This window comes from Lepidochelys kempii, chromosome 3 (assembly GCF_965140285.1).
Source record: "Lepidochelys kempii isolate rLepKem1 chromosome 3, rLepKem1.hap1, whole genome shotgun sequence".
NCBI classification, from domain to species: Eukaryota; Metazoa; Chordata; order Testudines; family Cheloniidae; genus Lepidochelys; species Lepidochelys kempii.
The window spans coordinates 128,294,324-128,313,084 of record NC_136382.1 but is presented as its reverse complement, the minus strand read 5'-3'; the positions used below and the strand labels follow the sequence as shown (position 1 = coordinate 128,313,084).

At 43.2% G+C, this 18,761-nt stretch overlaps 2 protein-coding genes across 19 annotated transcripts in view; both read right to left on the bottom strand.

The window, feature by feature from the left end:
- AFDN (afadin, adherens junction formation factor) overlaps nt 1-18,761 on the bottom strand; it is a 213,269-nt gene that overhangs the window by 81,059 nt on the left and 113,449 nt on the right. For all 18 annotated transcript variants that reach the window (XM_073337925.2, XM_073337933.2, XM_073337939.2 and 15 more), the window contains 3 exons: nt 16,640-16,709; nt 15,430-15,548; nt 768-829 (listed from right to left, as the gene is read on the bottom strand). In XM_073337925.2, the coding sequence (XP_073194026.1) occupies nt 768-829; nt 15,430-15,548; nt 16,640-16,709 (251 nt within the window). The remainder of the gene's footprint in view (nt 1-767; nt 830-15,429; nt 15,549-16,639; nt 16,710-18,761) is intronic.
- Nucleotides 7,828-15,403, bottom strand: LOC140909200 (uncharacterized). The gene is made up of 2 exons (XM_073337947.2): nt 8,953-15,403; nt 7,828-8,366 (listed from the first exon to the last, which is right to left on the bottom strand). Exons 1-2 carry the CDS (start codon nt 9,524-9,526, stop codon nt 8,212-8,214), a joined length of 729 nt encoding a protein of 242 aa, XP_073194048.1. The 5' UTR covers nt 9,527-15,403; the 3' UTR covers nt 7,828-8,211.

Sequence of the window (18,761 nt, the reverse complement as noted above, 5' to 3'; positions counted from 1 at the left end):
ACAATCTCCACTCCGAAAGTGTTCGCAACTCTGAGATTCTACTGCATCAAGTCAACTACTCCAGGGACAATACTATTCTTTAATAAAATAAAATTTCCCTTTTCACTGTGCCACTCCAAAAGCTCTCTTACAGTGCATTTCAGTCAGAACAATTTCTCTATTTGCTCATCAAACGTCCTATCTACAGCGTTCTAATAATGTGAGGTTTCAGACAATCACCTGACCTGAAATTTTCTTATACAACTGGTGGAAGTTTTTAAAAATCCACAATAATGTGGCACAGCCAAGAGTCTACAATATTTTTGACAGTAAAAAACCTATAGTCATCTAAGCTAACATTTTATTTGATACCCTTTATGGAATATTAACTCAACTGGCCTTTTGACCAAGATCTAGTTTATTATTAACTTACAAACTAGTATATGTGGAATTTTTTATAAGAGGGGGATGGTTTCAATCTGATATCTCTTTTCTATTAACTCTGGCTCTAATTTAATTTATTTTAGAGACAGGGAATTCCAATGTGGTTGCAATAAACTACACAGGGACCCATCTAGAACTTGAATAATTTTTCTCCCCTCCCCACGAAGCCAACCATATTGGTAAAATAAATACCTCTTTTTAAGTGATTTCCAAACTTTACTTATAAGCTTCCTTTTGAATTTTCAAAGTGATTGACTTTAACAGAAAAAAGTTCACTTTTTTACCTTACTGTTATATTTAATATTTTATTTTAAATGGTAGTTAAAGCTTCATTAAATACTCACAACTTTCCTTGAATTCGATGCTTGCAGGTAATATCAGTTCTGGCCCAACCATATCCTGAGGTCTAAAGGAAGAGGGTACATATTAAAAAAAAAACAAAAATAAAAAAACACCAATTCACATAGATAAAGTTAATTCAACTGTCAAATGATGTGTTCTTCTCCAAGGGCTTTGTTTCTGAACCTCTATACAACATTTTCCAAAAAAGCATATACTGCAAATATACTTTCCTTTTATTCAACTGCTTGCCCCCAACCCTCCTTTTAAATCCACATGCTGTGCTTGCTTGCAAGACAACAGATCACAAGAAACCTGAATTGTGGAGTATATTATTAATGAATGTCCTCATTTTCACTATATGCTATAATGATCAAGTCAGTCTGCCACCTGCCATTGACATGACTCAAATATCACTATTAAAAAACCAACTCAGGGATACATGGGGAAAAAGTTAATCAAACTCAGCCTAAAGAGCTAGCCTAGTGACAAAGATTTACTAAACGAGCTGTTATGAAGCAACTACACCAGCTATTTTAGAAACAGCTTGGGACTCTATTTCCCATTTCTAAGAGTGATGAATCAAGTTCCCCTTAACCTTCACCTAACTTAAATTATAGTGCTATCCTGCAAAGTGACTCTAAAGTCGGCATTATGGGGGTCAGTGTTTACTGCCTTAATGATTTCTTTATCACAGATTCTATGTCAAGTTTGCAATTCAACTGGCTTTTTTAACTGTCAACCTTACAAATTTTATCTAGGGTCTGAAAGTCAAGCTAGGTACTTTTCTTCTTATGAATCATATTAAAATGTTCTCTCATGCTTTCAGTGACAACTGTGTTACACCTTTGTCTCTGATGGTTCACATAGGTTTAACTGTTTGGAACTCAGTAAATGCTTCTGTTAATGATACATAAGACAGAAGACAACCCAGCTCACTTGCTCAGACCAGTGCTGGCTCTGCAGAGCTAACAGGAGTAAAGAATTACTAAAGCAAACACATAGGATTTTGCATGTATACGGAAAACAAGTCCATTGAATAAGAGTCCATTTTTACATAGCCACTTTTCAAAGCAGAACCAATTTTATTATTGACTTTAAGAGACAGCATCAACGCAGGTCTAAAATTAGATAGACTAGCTATAGCTTGCTTTGAGAACATGAACAATCCTTACACCTTTACACATTAAAATATTGTTCCAGCTCACCCAAAACTAAGGCAGAGAATTAATGCAGTCTATTAAGTGTTTTATTATGAGGTTGCTCAGCAAAGTCATTTCAGCTTTAAGGTGGTTATAGGACAAGATTAGGATATATTTACAGGCAGTATGTACAGAAATATTGAAGTACCATTAAATTTTGAACCGTCACCATTAACCATGCCACCTACATAAAGGATATTTAATGGTGTTTAAGATTCCCCCTCCCCTCCACATTATTCACAATGTCTAAAATGTTTGATTAATTTCCCCCCATTCACATCATGAAATATATAGCTATGTCTTAACAATAATTGAAGTAGAGAGCTTTAGGAAATACTCAAAGTTCAAGAAAGAAAAAAAGCTGGCCACCAAGGAGCTGGGGAGAAAGGAAATCAGAGAAAGAGGCCTGGAAGTTTATAACCATCAGAGGCAAGAGGTCACGGCAACATTCTACACAGCTGGAGATAGACAATGATGGATGGGCTGTGGCCACCAGAGTGAAGAGGACAAGGAGGAATTCCACACAGCTAGAAGTTTCCTTTTGATGCTAGAAACATGGAAACTGTGGAAGATACCTCACAAGATCCAGCTGGTCCAAGGGAATGGAGAGGTGTACAAGACACACCTGTGTATTGCAGCTTGGCCTGACCTGTAAGAAAATCAAGCTTGTCGACAAAGTGCTCTCCAATCATCCACAGAAGACATATGATCCTTATTGTGGATTCAATACTCAGAAGAATCTACAGAACATTCTGCAAAGGGCAGACAGGACAGTGTGCTGCCTTCCTAGAGCCAAGACACGAGACATCACTAAGACTGGATGGGGTTCTGAAGTCAATGGATGTTCATATTGGCCCTAATGAGATCTCTCAGATAATGAATGACCCCAGGGAACTTGGAAACATGCTGAAGAAGAATGTCCAACAATCTTCACTGAGATCCTTCCTGTCCCTCAAGTGAAGGAATACAGAAGACAAATGATTCTGAAAGTGAACCACTGGCTAGGTAAGTGGGACAGGGTGGAGGGTTTTGGTGTAACATTGGTTCACCTTCTGTGGGGAGACAGGGCTGTATAGTTTGGATGGATCCCTTACAGAATGGGCTCCACTTCAGCATAAAGGGAACCAATCTCCTCGGGGATAGGCTGGCTACAGTAGTTAGGAGGACATAAAACTTTTTTAAAAAGAGGAGGGTAAAATAAAGAGGGAAGAAATGAGCACTCTTTTAGCACAAAAAAGAGATGTTGAGAACAAAATGAATCAAGAAACCAAAGGACATGGAGAAAAAATTTTTGAACTGTCTACACGTCAAGGCTAGGAGTCTGGGTAACAAACAAGAACTGGAATTGCTCATTTTGAGCATAAATTCATTTTCTAGTTGGTATTACTGAAACCTGGTGGGATGATTTGCATGACGAACATTATAATCAATGGGCCTAACCTATTTATGAAGGATCAAATGGGCAAAGGGGAGAGGGAGTGGCACTGGCACTGTGTCAAAAATATCATAACTTGGAAGAAAATGATCTTGAATGCTTATGGATCAATGTCCTAACAGACAAAGCACAAGATGGGGTACTAAATGGCATTTGCATCTGCAACAGACCACCAAATTACACTAGAGAACAGGATGATTGGCTCTTTACACACCTATCTATAATGTATAGGGAAAAAAGCTGCGGAATCATGGAGAACTTAATTTAATTTGAGTGACATACACTGGAGATCTTATGTTGCCAGTACTAAAACATCCTTAGAATTTCTAAATAATACAGAAGGCAATTTCCTAATTCTGAAAGTGTTGCTACCAACATGGGGGAATTCTACATTAGACCTCATTTTGACAGATAAAGAGGAACTGATTACAGAACAAACAATTAACAGTACCACACATTTGTCCCTTTTAAAGCACCATTTTCATAAAGCCGAAAACAATTTTGAGCCAAATCAGCTGGGAGGAAGAATTTATTCAGAAAAATGTGAATGATAATTGGGAACTGTTTAAGAGCACTTTACTAGACATCCAAAAAGCCACAATCAAGGAAGAAGGTTGTATTGGTTAAAAACAAAAAACCCAAAATTATTTTAGAGGTGAAGTGAAGGCAGCTACATTTAAAATTATATTATATATATATATATATTATATATAAATGGAAGAAAAGGGGAAAGTGATAGTAATGAATATATATCAGAAGCTAGGAATTGTAGAAACCTGATAAGGGAAGCAAAGAGACACAATAAATCAATAGCAAGCAAAGTTAAGGAGTCTTTTTTAAGTATATTAGGACCAAAAAGACTCCTAACAATAGTATTGGTCCCTTACTAGTTCAAAATTGTAGACTTAATAATATTGCAGGAAAGGCAGAAGTGTTGAATAAATATTTCTCTTCTGTAATTGTGGGAAAAGCAGATGATGTAGTCATATCATATGGTAATGCTCTTTCCAGTCTACGAGTATCTCTGGAGGATGTTAAACAGGAGCTACTACAGAAAGACAGTTTTAAAATCAGCTGGCAAGAAAACTTGCATCCAAGAGTTTTAAAATAACTGGCTGAGAAGCTTCCTGGACTATCAGTAGTGATTTTCAGAAAGTCTTGGAACATCAAATGGATGTGTTTCTAGTGGGGTACCACAGGGATCAGTTCTTGGCCATACACTAACTGTTTTATTAATGACCTGAAAGAAAACAATATCATAATGATAAGATTTGCAGATGACTCAAAAACTGGACAAATGGTTAATAATTAAGACAACAGATCACCAAAAAAAGCGCTATCTGGATCATGGGGTAAACGGGGTGCATGCAAATAATACGCGTTTTAATGTGGCAAAATGTAAATTTATACATTCAGGAACAAAGAAAGTAGGTCATACTTACAGAATGGGGGACTCTATCCTGAAAAGCAGTGACCCTGAAAAAGATTTGAGGGTCATTGTGGATAACCAGCAGAACATGAGCTCCCAATGCAATGTTCTGGTCAAAAGGGCTAATGCAATCCTTGGATGCATAAATAAGGGAATCTTGAGTAGGGAGTACAGAGATTACTTTACTACTGTATTTGGCACCGATGTTGACCGCTACTGGAATACTGCATCTAGTTCTTACGTCCACAGTTCAAGAAGGATGTTGGTAAGTAGGGGAAAGTTTAGAGAAGAGCCACAAGAATGACTAAAGGAGCAGAAAACCTGCCTTAGGGTATGTCTACACTACGAAATTAGGTCGAATTTATAGAAGTCGTTTTTTAGAAATCAGTTTTATATATTCGAGTGTGTGTCCCCCCACAGAAAATGCTCTAAGTGCATAAAGTGCATTAACTCGGTGGAGTGCTTCCACAGTACCGAGGCTAGAGTCGACTTCCAGAGTGTTGCACTGTGGGTAGCTATCCCACAGTTCCCGCAGTCTCTGCTGCCCATTGGAATTCTGGGTTGAGATCCCAACGCCTGATGGGGCTAAAACATTGTCGCGGGTGGTTCTGGGTACATACCGTCAGGCCCCCGTTCCCTCCCTCCCTCCCTCCGTGAAAGCAAGGGCAGACAATCATTTCGCGCCTTTTTTCCTGGGTTACCTGTGCAGACGCCATACCACGGCAAGCATGGAGCCCGCTCAGGTAACCGTCACCGTATGTCTCCTGGGTGCTGGCAGACGTGGTACTGCATTGCTACACAGCAGCATCAACCCGTTGCCTTGTGGCAGCAGACAGTACAGTACGACTGGTAGCCATCATCGTCTTGTCCGAGGTGCTCCTGGCCACGTCGGCCAGGAGCACCTGGGCAGACATGGGCGCAGGGACTAAATTTGGACCGACTTGACCAGGTCATTCTCTTTAGTCCTGCAGTCAGTCCTATTGAACCATCTTATGGTTAGCAGGCAGGCGATACGGATTGCTAGCAGTCCTACTGCACCATCTTCTGCCGAGCAGCCATGAGATGTGGATGGCTTGCAGTCCCCACCGTCTGCTGTCAGCCAAAGATGTAAAAGATAGATGGAGTGGATCAAAACAAGAAATAGACCAGATTTGTTTTGTACTCATTTGCTCCCCCCCCGTCTAGGGGACTCATTCCTCTAGGTCACACTGCAGTCACTCACAGAGAAGGTGCAGCGAGGTATCAATCAGAGGCCAGACCAACCTGCTTGTTCCAATAAGAACAATTACTTAGGTGCACCATTTCTTATTGGAACCCTCCGTGAACTCCTGCCTGAAATACTCATTGATGTAAAGCCACCCCCTTTGTTGATTTTAATTCCCTGTAAGCCAACCCTGTAAGCCATGTCGTCAGTCGCCCCTCCCTCCGTCAGAGCAACGGCAGACAATCGTTCCGCGCCTTTTTTCTGTGCGGACGCCATACCAAGGCAAGCATGGAGGCAGCTCAGCTCACTTTGGCAACTAGGAGCACATTAAACACCACACGCATTATCCAGCAGTATATGCAGCACCAGAACCTGGCAAAGCGATACCGGGCGAGGAGGCGATTTCAGCGCAGTCACGTGAGTGATCAGGACATGGACACAGATTTCTCTGAAAGCATGGGCCCTGCCAATGCATGCATCATGGTGCTAATGGGGCAGGTTCATGCTGTGGAACGCCGATTCTGGGCTCGGGAAACAAGCACAGACTGGTGGGACCGCATAGTGTTGCAGGTCTGGGACGATTCCCAGTGGCATGCGTAAGGGCACTTTCATGGAACTTTGTGACTTGCTTTCCCCTGCCCTGAAGCGCATGAATACCAAGATGAGAGCAGCCCTCACAGTTGAGAAGCGAGTGGCAATAGCTCTGTGGAAGTTTGCAACGCCAGACAGCTACCGGTCAGTTGGGAATCAATTTGGAGTGGGCAAATCTACTGCTGGGGCTGCTGTGATGCAAGTAGCCCACGCAATCAAAGATCTGCTGATATCAAGGGTAGTGACCCTGGGAAACGTGCAGGTCATAGTGGATGGCTTTGCTGCAATGGGATTCCCTAACTGTGGTGGGGCCATAGACGGAACCCATATCCCTATCTTGGCACCGGAGCACCAAGCCGGCAAGTACATAAACCGCAAGGGGTACTTTTCAATAGTACTGCAAGCTCTGGTGGATCACAAGGGACGTTTCACCAACATCAACGTGGGATGGCCGGGAAAGGTACATGATGCTCACATCTTCAGGAACTCTGGTCTGTTTCAAAAGCTGCAGGAAGGGACTTTATTCCCAGGCCAGAAAATAACTGTTGGGGATGTTGAAATGCCTATAGTTATCCTTGGGGACCCAGCCTACCCCTTAATGCTATGGCTCATGAAGCCGTACATAGGCAGCCTGGACAGTAGTCAGGAGCTGTTCAACTACAGGCTGAGCAAGTGCAGAATGGTGGTAGAATGTGCATTGGGACGTTTAAAGGCGCGCTGGCGCAGTTTACTAACTCGCTTAGACCTCAGCGAAACCAATATTCCCACTGTTATCACTGCTTGCTGTGCGCTCCACAATATCTGTGAGAGTAAGGGAGAGACGTTTATGACGGGGTAGGAAGTTAAGGCAAATCGCCTCGCTGCTGGTTACACGCAGCCAGACACCAGGGCGGTTAGAAGAGCACAGGAGGGCGTGGTACGCATCAGAGAAGCTTTGAAAACCAGTTTCATGACTGGCCAGGCTATGGTGTGAAAGTTCTGTTTGTTTCTCCTTGATGAAACCCCCCACCCCTTCGTTCACTCTACTTCCCTGTAAGCTAACCACCTTCCCCTCCTCCCTTCAATCACCGCTTGCAGAGGCAATAAAGTCATTGTTGCTTCACATTCATGCATTCTTTATTCATTCATCACACAAATAGGGGGATGACTACCAAGGTAGCCCAGGAGAGGTGGTGGAGGAGGGAAGGAAAATGCCACACAGCACTTTAAAAGTTTACAACTTTAAAATTTATTGAATGACAGCCTTCTTTTTTTGGGCAATCCTCTGTGGTGGAGTGGCTGGTTGGCCGGAGGCCCCCTCATCGCGTTCTTGGGTGTCTGGGTGTGGAGGCTATGGAACTTGGGGAGGAGGGCAGTTGGTTACAGAGGGGCTGTAGTGGCAGTCTGTGCTCCAGCTGCCCTTGCTGCAGCTCAACCATACACTGGAGCATACTGGTTTGATCCTGCAGCAGCCTCAGCATTGAATCCTGCCTCCTCTCATCACGCTGCCGCCACATTTGAGCTTCAGCCCTCTCTTCAGCCCGCCACTTACTCCCTTCAGCCCACCACCTCTCCTCCCGGTCATTTTGTGCTTTCCTGCACTCTGACATTATTTGCCTCCACGCATTCGTCTGTGCTCTGTCAGTGTGGGAGGACAGCATGAGCTCAGAGAACAATTCATCACGAGTGCATTTTTTTTCTTCTTTCTAATCTTCACTAGCCTCTGGGAAGGAGAAGATCCTGTGATCATTGAAACACATGCAGCTGGTGGAGAAAAAAAAGGGACAGCGGTATTTAAAAAGACACATTTTATAAAACAGTGGCTACACTCTTTCAGGGTAAACCCTGCTGTTAACATTACATACATAGCACATGTGCTTTCGTTACAAGGTCACATTTTGCCTTCCCCCACCACGTGGCTACCCCCTCAAACCTTCCCCCTCCCCCTGGCTAACAGCGGGGAACTTTTCTGTTCAGCCACAGGCAAACAGCCCAGCAGGAACGGGCACCTCTGAGTATCCCCTGAAGAAAACACCCTATTTCAACCAGGTGATCATGAATGATATCTCACTCTCCTGAGGATAACACAGAGAGATAAAGAACGGTTGTTGTTTGAACGCCAGCAAACATACACTGCAATGCTTTGTTCTACAATGATTCCCGAGTACGTGTTACTGGCCTGAAGTGGTAAAGTGTCCTACCATGGAGGATGCAATAAGGCTGCCCTCCCCAGAAACCTTTTGCAAAGGGTTTGGGAGTACATCCAGGAGAGCCGCGATTGCCAGGGCAAATTAATCCTTTCACATGCTTGCTTTTAAACCAGGTATAGTATTTTAAAAGGTACACTCACCGGAGGTCCCTTCTCCACCTGCCGGGTCCAGGAGGCAGCCTTGGGTGGGTTCAGGGGGTACTGGCTCCAGGTCCAGGATGAGAAACAGTTCCTGGCTGTTGGGAAAACCAGTTTCTCCGCTTGCTTGCTGTGAGTTATCTACAACCTCATCATCATCTTCATCCCCAAAACCTGCTTCCGTATTGCCTCCATCTCCATTGAAGGAGTCAAACAACACGGCTGGGGTAGTGGTGGCTGAACCCCCTAAAATGGCATGCAGCTCATCATAGAAACGGCATGTTTGGGGCTCTGACCCGGAGCGGCCGTTCGCCTCTCTGGTTTTCTGGTAGGCTTGCCTCAGCTCCTTAAGTTTCACGCAGCACTGCTTCGGGTCCCTGTTATGGCCTCTGTCCTTCATGCCCTGGGAGATTTTGACAAAGGTTTTGGCATTTCGAAAACTGGAACGGAGTTCTGATAGCACGGATTCCTCTCCCCATACAGCAATCAGATCCCGTACCTCCTGTTCAGTCCATGCTGGAGCTCTTTTGCGATTCTGGGACTCCATCATGGTCACCTCTGCTGATGAGCTCTGCATGGTCACCTGCAGCTTGCCACGCTGGCCAAACAGGAAATGAGATTCAAAAGTTCGCGGTTCTTTTCCTGTCTACCTGGCCAGTGCATCTGAGTTGAGAGTGCTGTCCAGAGCGGTCACAATGGAGCACTCTGGGATCGCCCCCGGTATTGTAGGCCAATACCGTCTAAATTGTGTCCACAGTACCCCAAATTCGACCCGGCAAGGCCGATTTAAGCGCTAATCCACTTGTCAGGGGTGGAGTAAGGAAATCGATTTTAAGAGCCCTTTAAGTCGAAATAAAGGGCTTCATCGTGTGGATGGGTGCATGTTTACATCAATTTAACGCTGCTAAATTCGACCTAAAGTCCTAGGGTAGACCAGGGCTTACAGTGATTGAGCTCCTTGAGTCTATCTACGTAGCTTAATATTTGATAATCAGTTCTTCAATCTAGCAGAGAAAGATATAATATAATCGAATGGCTGGAAGTTTAAGCTAGACAATTTCAGATGAAGTAAGATGTAAATTTTTTAACACTGAAAATAATTAATCACTGGAACAACTTACCAACGGTTGTGGTAGATTCTGCATCACTGACAATTTCTAACTCAAGATTGGATGTTTTGCTAAACATGTTTTTCTAGGAATTATTTTGGGGAAGTACTATTATTGCCTGTGTTATACATGAGGTCAGACTAGATCACAATGGTCCCTTCTGGCCTTGAAATCTATGAAAGACAGTATTTGACTGAGATGAACAATTTTCTATTACATACTTGTTTTCTGTGAAGTGATAATACTAGTACATTACATATAGAACTGCACCACTTCGACTCATAAGCCATATTGTCTCCCTCGTTGAGAAATTAACCACTAACAGTGTCTTTACCCTACAAGTACTTATTAACTAAAATGTAAAAAACAGGAGAAAATATCTGCCCATTTCTCAGGTTTCAAAAATAGCTTATGACTCGATCTTAAATTGCTAAAAGATGGAACTAAAAAAAAAAAGACACTGTGTAGACCAACCACCTCTCCAGTTACCCAGAATAGCCCTAGGATAAGGCTCTGCAGCAGAGTGGAAGAAGAGCTGGTAGTGGAATACAGATAGGGACCACAAATCTCTAAGAACCTCCAGTTACGGTGTCAGGGTTCCCTCCCCATTCTGAACTCTAGGGTGCAGATGTGGGGACCTGCATGAAAGACCCCCTACGCTTATTTTTACCAGCTTAGGTTAAAAACTCCCGAAGGCATAAATTCTCCCTTATACTTTGGATTAGGTAAATGCTGCCACCACCAAGTGATTCAAACAAACATTTAGGGAGGGCCACTTGTAACCCTATCTCCCTCCAATATCCCCCAAGCCCTACACTCCCTTTCCGGGGGTGGCTTGAGAATAAACAAGGTGAACACAGACCAACCTTGGGTTTTTAGGGACATGAAAAACCCCAATCGGATTCTTAAAAAACAGAATTTCATTAGAACCACGAAGAAAAGATAAAAGAACAACTCTGTAAGATTAGAATGGAAGATAATCTCACAGGCAGTCAGATTTAAAACAGAGAATCCCTCTAGGCAAAACCTTAAGTTACAAAAAGACACAAAAACAGGGATACACACTCCCTCCAGCACAGTGAATTTCACAAGCCAAAACAAAAGAAAATCTAACACATTTTCTAGCTAGATTACTTACTAACTCTATAGGAGTTGGATTGCTTGCTTTCTTGATCTGTTCCTGGCAGAAGCATCACACAGACAGACAAAGCCTCCCCACCCCCAGATTTGAAAGTATCTTGTCCCCTGATTGGTCATTTGGGTCAGGTGCAAACCAGGTTATTTGAGCTTCTTAACTCTTTACAGGTAAGAGGATTTTACAGTACTGTATCAGAACTTCTTAACCTTTTCCCTTTATATTTATGACCTTTGGTATCAGAGAACAGCGAACCAACAGCATATCACCACCACAGACTCAATAGTACTGGTGACTGAGTCCGTGTAGATAGCAGTGTTCTCCAGGGCAGTGTGCCTGGCTCCTGATACTGGAAAATGGACCAGGCTTCTATCCATTGGTGACACTGATGGTACCAACTTCAGGTGGGCCATGGTCTTCAGTACTGACAACTCTACTCATTGGCATCAACAGTATAGGAGGCATTCACTGCCTTCTTTTCCTCACCAGTACCAAGGATGATCCCTGAGCCCCTTCAGTTAGTCCCAGTATGGAGGGGGACTTTTGCCCTTCAGTTCTGAGAAACTGGTGTTATGCTCCTTGTAAGCTCCTGACACTTGGGTACCAGGACACAGAGTCTCACCTGACTTAGGCCTCGTCTACACTGCCACTTAAAATCGACCTAAGTTACATCACTGAGGGAGCATGAAAATAATCACCTCCCTGAGCAACCTAGCTTAAATCAACCTAATGCAGTGTCTACACTGCGCTATATCGGCAGGAGACGCTCTCCCGACAACTTACATTCTGTTTCTCGGAGGGTGGAGTACTGAAGTCAATGGGAGAGTGCTCTCCCATCAATTTATCAAATTTTCAGCGGACCTGCTAAATCAATGCCACTGCATCCATCGCAGCGGTGCCGATTTAGTGGGCCAACATAGACAAGCCCTTAGAGCTTGTCAGAGAGGAGGTGCTCTTTTTGGACGAGGGCTTGGAAGAGGATTTCTCACTGTTTTTTGTGAACATGTTATGAGGGGGTAGGAGCAAACTTTCTTTGGAACAGTCTTTAGCCCTGGTCTGATTATCCCCAAAGCTGGAGAATACTGTGCTCGGAGGCATGCTTCTTGGTACCTCTGCCCAACACACTGGGGGTGGAGGGTTATCTGACAGGCCAGGAACAGACTTCAGTCTCACTACACATTCCATCAGGAATCTTCTATGCCTGGCTTGTCCATAACAACTCAATGGGTTTAACTAGGAAAGGACTGGCAGATAGGATATGAGCTTTCCTGGAAAAACAGAGGCATGTATCATGCTTATTGCTAACCAGAAAAGCTCAGTTGCAGGCCACTCAGATTTTGAGTCCTGGAATCCTGGGCATACTAGTCACTCCATACAGGGGGGATGTCCAGATGGGGGGACCCCCCCGCAAGACTACTAAACTACTCTAACTGTAAACTAGGTAAAAACAGGTTTCATTAGCTATTTACAACTACGCTTTTTGAAGAATGCTAACTAACACTGCGGACATTGCAGAAGTGGTTTCAGACCATGGGTGGTAGAAAGGAACTGGAGAGAGTGTCACTCCACGCTAGCCCTCAGTTTGGTGCAAAGGAGAAGGTTACCGGCATGGACCAGTAGATACTGCTAGCAAAGGTCTTCCAGTCTTAGGTGCATGCAGTGCATGTGCACCTCAAATACAATACATACAGTCTGTCCCTAAGGGGGTGTGGTGCATGGAACAAATCAGCCTCCCGGCTAGTCTCCTCGCCATCCGCCTGCCCACTCGCTGCTCGCCTCCTCGCTAGCCTGCCCGCTGCTCACCTCCCTGCTAGTCTCCTCGCCGGCTCGCACACCTCCTCACCCGTCTGCCGTTTTCCTCCCCGCTAGTCTTCTCGCCAGCCAGCGCTCCCCCTTCCCTATCCGCCCGCCCACTGCTCTCCTCTTTGCTGTCCGCCTGCCCCCTCAACCCCAGCCTCCTCACCTGCCTCCCTGCTCGTCTCCTCGCCATCCGTCCGCCCACCTGCCTCCTCACCCTTGGCCCACCTGCCTCCCTGTTCGCCTCCTCACCCCGCTTGCCTGCCCCACCTCCCCACCCACCTCCTCATCTGAATATCGGGACAAATGGTGTCCCAATCGTACATCGGTCGGGATGCGGGACAAAGGGCTAAATAACAGGACAGTCATGATTTTATCGAAGCGTGGGGCCCCCCCAAAGGGGAGGGCTCGGGGCGGTTGCCCCAATTCGCCCTACCCAAGAGACAGCTCTGCATATAGGGATCATCACTCAAAGAACTTAAACTTAAGAACAGGATTTATGAAGACTCACAGAAATAAACATCATATTTTGATTGTTTTACCAAGTTGTGATAAATGTTTTACAAATTAGGGAAGACTGAAATGACTAGAGGCTGAAATTGTCTGTCAACAAATCCTGCCAACTGCATTGCTACAAAGACTAAAAGAGGCTTATAGTTGTGTCTGAACGTGGGGCACATCAACCCACAGTTGACAAATGTGGAAGCCCGACCAATAGATGTTAAGAAATGCTGTACCTATTTAAATATTCCATTAGATGGGTTTAAATTATAAATTGTTGGGCAAAAGTCAACATGGTTTCTGTAAAGGGAAATCACGTCTTAGTAATCTATTAGAGTTCTTTGAAGGGGTCAACAAACATGTGGACAAGGGGGATCCAGTGGACATAGTGTACTTAGATTTCTAGAAAGCCTTTGACAAGGTCCCTCACCAAAGGCTCTTACATAAATTAAGTTGTCATGGGATAAGAGGGAAGGTCCTTTCATGGATTGAGAACTGGTTAAAAGACAGGGAACAAAGGGTAGGAATAAATGGTAAATTTTCAGAATGGAGAGGGGTAACTACTGGTGTTCCCCAAGGGTCAGTCCTAGAATCAATCCTGTTCAATTTATTCATAAATGATCTGGAGAAAGGGGTAAACATTGAGGTGGCAAAGTTTGCAGATGGATACTAAACTGCTCAAGATAGTTAAGACCAAAGCAGCCTGTGAAAAACTTCAAAAAGATTTCACAAAACTAAGTGACTGGGCAACAAAATGACAAATGACATTTAATGTGGATAAATGTCAATTAATGCACACTGGAAAAAATAACCTCAACTATACATACAATATGATGGAGGCTAATTTAGCTACAACTAATCAGAAAAGAGATCTTGGAGTCAGCATGGACAGTACTTTGAAGACGTCCACACAGTGTGCAGCGGCAGTCAAAAAAGCAAACAGGATGTTACGAATCATTAAAAAAAGGGATAGAGAATAAGACCGAGAATATTTTATTGCCCTGACATAAATTCATGGTACGCCCACATCTTGAATACTGTGTACAGATGTGGTCTCCTCATATCAAAAGAAGATATACTGGCATTAGAAAAAAGTTCAGAGAAGGGCAACTAAAATGGTTTGGAACAGATCCCATTTGAGGAGAGATTAAAGAGGCTAGGACTTTTCAGCTTGGAAAAGAGGAGACTAAGGGGAGATATGATAGAGGTATATACAATCATGAGTGGTGTGGAGAAAGTGAATAAGGAAAAGTTATTTACTTGTTCCCATAATATAAGAACTAGGGGCCACCAAATTAAATTAATGGGCAGCAGGTTTAAAACAAATAAAAGGACGTTCTTCTTCACACAGCGCACAGTCAACCTGTGGAACTCCTTGCCTGAGGAGCTTGTGAAGCCTAGGACTATAACAGGGTTTAAAAGAGAACTAGATAAATTCATGGAGGTTAAGTCCATTAATGGCTATTAGCCAGGATGGGTAAGGAATGGTGTCCCTAGCCTCTGTTTGTCAGAGGGTGGAGCTGGATGGCAGGAGAGAGATCACTTGATCATTACCTGTTAGGTTCACTCCCTCTGGGGCACCTAGCAATGGCCACTGTCAGCAGACAGGATACTGGGCTGGATGGACCTTTGGTCTGACCCAATATGGCCATTCTTATGTTCTTATCAAAAAAATCAACACCGGGTCTAACAAATTCAGAAAATAGCAATTTGTCTGAAAAAAACAGATATAAATTACAGAAAAAATCAAAACTAACATAAAAATAAGATATTTTAATATTCTCTTAATTTCATCCTTTATTTTGGAAAGGATTAAAACACTTCTTTTCCCCAGGCAGACTCCTACCATTTCAATACATCTTGATGACACCTGGCATCACGTTTCCAGGAAAAAGTCTGTTTTATTGACAATATTAGAAATGATAACGTATTTCCTACCTGCCATCATGCCTGCGATAATCTTGCTGCTGTTCCACTCTAATCATTGGCTTCACCATTCCTCGTTCAGCTGTGCTGGATGCTGATGAAGTTCTGTCACCATCCAGTCTGTTGGTGCTCTAACTCAAACAGAAAGACAAATCTTTATCATGCATGCATTAGATCAGCCAAGACTTATGTTCATCACTGTGGAAAAAAATGTCAAGGCTGCCAGAAAGGCACAGGGAACAGAGAAGACTACAGAACAGAAGAAGACAGCAATGCAGCATGTTTTCTCACCACAATGAAATTTTCATACTAGCTATTCAAAACATCACAACAGCCAACTAGAAATGTATTTTTGGCAATGTACTGGCAGGAATGTTAAAACCAATGAAGTTAACATTAACAGAAAGCCAATAACAGTGCTGATGATGCAAAGATTCTACAGATTCTTGCTTAAAACAGCTTTAATATAGAATAATTCCAAAACTAGGAATAAAGGGCTGCCTTTCTCCAAAATGTTAGTTACGGAGGTTAAATAAAACCTCAGTAATAGAATAAAAAAACAAAGACGTTTTTAAACACCGATTAAAAATCTTTTCCCCTTTCAATTGCTCAGTGTTTATACTGCTGACGTATGCTGCTATTTCACTAGTTTTCCAATATTCAGTCCCTCCCCGAAGCTAGACAGAACCTGAATTTCTAATGTTTAAAAAAAAAAAAAGGGGGGGGGGGAGGAAGGAACACTCCTATTTTTGTAAAAAAATCTTGCTTTTCTTTATACACCAAAGAAGCATAAAAGGGCACACAAATCCATTTTTTCCTCTTTATAGGTCAGCTATCGTCAGCATCATGGGCTTCAGTTTTACAAGTGGTTTTACAATGCATTCTTCCCCCACTTCATTTGCTCACGCACTTTTGACTGTGTAACCTGTCCTCCATCCAGTAAACCATTTCTTCCAGAACTTATGCTACTACTCCAAATCTCTGACATGTTTCAAAATATTTTTAAAAATTGCAGTTCTTTTCCTAAAAAAAGTTCTTCTCTCCCTAAACAGAAAGTATGCTAGATGCTATACAGACATAAAAAGACAGTCACTCATCCAAAAAGCTTACCTAGTGCCACTTGAGAACCACACAATATTTCATAATTGGTGAGATTTATGAACTGAGAATATAAAACTATAAATTTATATCATTTTTGCCCAGTCTAGTCACAGTTTAATACCTTGCTCGCTGGTAATGCTGTTCCACTGTGAACATCTCCCTCCAGATCAAATGTTGTTTCCTGAACAACCCTAAGAAGATTAAGACCAAAAAAACCTCTAGTAACTTTCAAGAATTACAAATAAGCAGTATAAAAAACAATGACACAGGATAGTTACGCAAATACACTGCAAACCAAACAGCTCTGCCATACTGTCTTATTTATTAATATTTGTATTTAAAATATTGTATTTATAGGAACTATACATAGGCTTGACAGAATTCAATTTCTTTTTTATGATTTTGATGTTTCAATATCAATGTTTACTTTTAAGCATTTGTTCTGTTTTTATTGATTTAAATTTTCTTTTTTTTTCCTTCAATTTTTATCTATTTAAATATTCACAGTGGCAGGAAACTACGGGGTGGTAAGACAAGAAAATGTATTGATTGTAGATGTTGAGATTCAGGAAGTGAAAGCTTTATAACCATTGAAACACAAATTGTATATTTTGATATGTGATGTTGACAAAAAGTAAATATCCTTAAACAGAATTCTAATAAATTCTTAAGCAGCACTTTTCTTACTTTGCCTATCTATAAATTACAATGATTGAAATATTTTGTCCCTTGGTTTGCGTGTGTACAGTGAAACTGACATAGTAGTAAGAGAGCTCTGAGCTCCCGGATGGGTCTCCAACTGGCCTTCCATTTGGGTAATAGGAAATAACAAGAGTAGGACCCCTGGCCTTGTAAATGTTGAGGTACTGGTTCTATGGCTCATACCGCATGAGGCGATCTATCTCCTGCTGGAGTAAACTCATAAGAAGGGTCCCTGAAAAGGGATGATGGGAAAGGGTGTTCTGGAGGGGGCAGGGAGGTGAAGTGGATGGAATATCCGCATCTGATGATCTCTAGGACCCATCTGTCTGATGGGTTATATGGTCCCAGGCACTACGGAACGCTGCCAAACAGTGGCCAAATGGGTGCATGGTCACAGACAGTAGTGGGGAGTGGTCTCGCAGAGCCTTGACTTGCCCGTAAAAAGTGGTGTTTAGGGGCAGGCAGTTGGGTCAAGGAGTGGGAGCCTGATGGCTTTTACTTTGAGAACTTTCCCTTTTTCCACTGGGGCTCATAGTTCCGTTGTGAGGGGAATCGGGATGAATAAGGCCTCTGTTGGTATTGAGAGCTAAAATGTCTTTTGCCCTTATGTGAAGATTCCCAGTGACCTGAGAGTGGCCATGGAATCCTTCAGAGAGAGAGGCATCAGTCTTCTTGGCGAAGAGCTTCATCCTTAAAGGGGAGGTCCTCCACCGTGGTCCACACCTCCTTTAGGAATCCCAAGAGGTGGAGCCATGACTCCCATCTCATTAACACAGCCGTAGAGATGGTACTGGCAGCCGTGTCAACAGCATCAAGGGCCAACTGCAAAGATGTTTTGGCTACCAGTTGTCCCTCCTGGATGATGGCCTTGAAGGAATCCCGGGAGCTCTCTGGCAGCTTATCAATAAAGTTGTGTAATTTATCGTAATTCATGTAGTCACACTTTGCTGTGAGTGCCTCGCAGTTGGCAATTCAGAACTGTAAGTTGGCTGAGGAATACGCCTTACAGTCTCTGTCATAGGGTGTTGTCTTAAGAGTGGTTCTGTCAGACATGAGAGTTCACAGCATCCACTATGATGGAATTTGATGGTGGGTGGTGAATAGGAACTTTGATTCCTTTGTGGGGACATCATATTTTTTGTCCACCTGCTTGCATGTTGGAGTCACTGAGGCCGGGGTTTGCCACACCGTCTTAGCTGGGTGTAGGATGGCCTTGTTGATTGGCAATGCGATTTTGGAAGTAGATGAAGAATGAAGGATGTCAATAAGCTGGTGATGCGTATCTTTAACCAACTCCAATGGCATGTAAAGTGCGTCCGCCACTCTCTTTGCCAGCTCTTGGAACAAGCAGAAGTCATCCGCCATGGAAAGTGGTGATGGCATGATCACTTTGCCCAGCGAAGAAGAGGATATGGCGTTGGGTGTGATCTCCTCCTCTGTGTCCCCCTCCTGCTCCTCCACTTCTTGGGATTCTGAGGCATACGATGGTGTAGCTGAGGGGGAGTGCCTGGGAGGCTTTCGGATGATGCTCGGTGACCTTG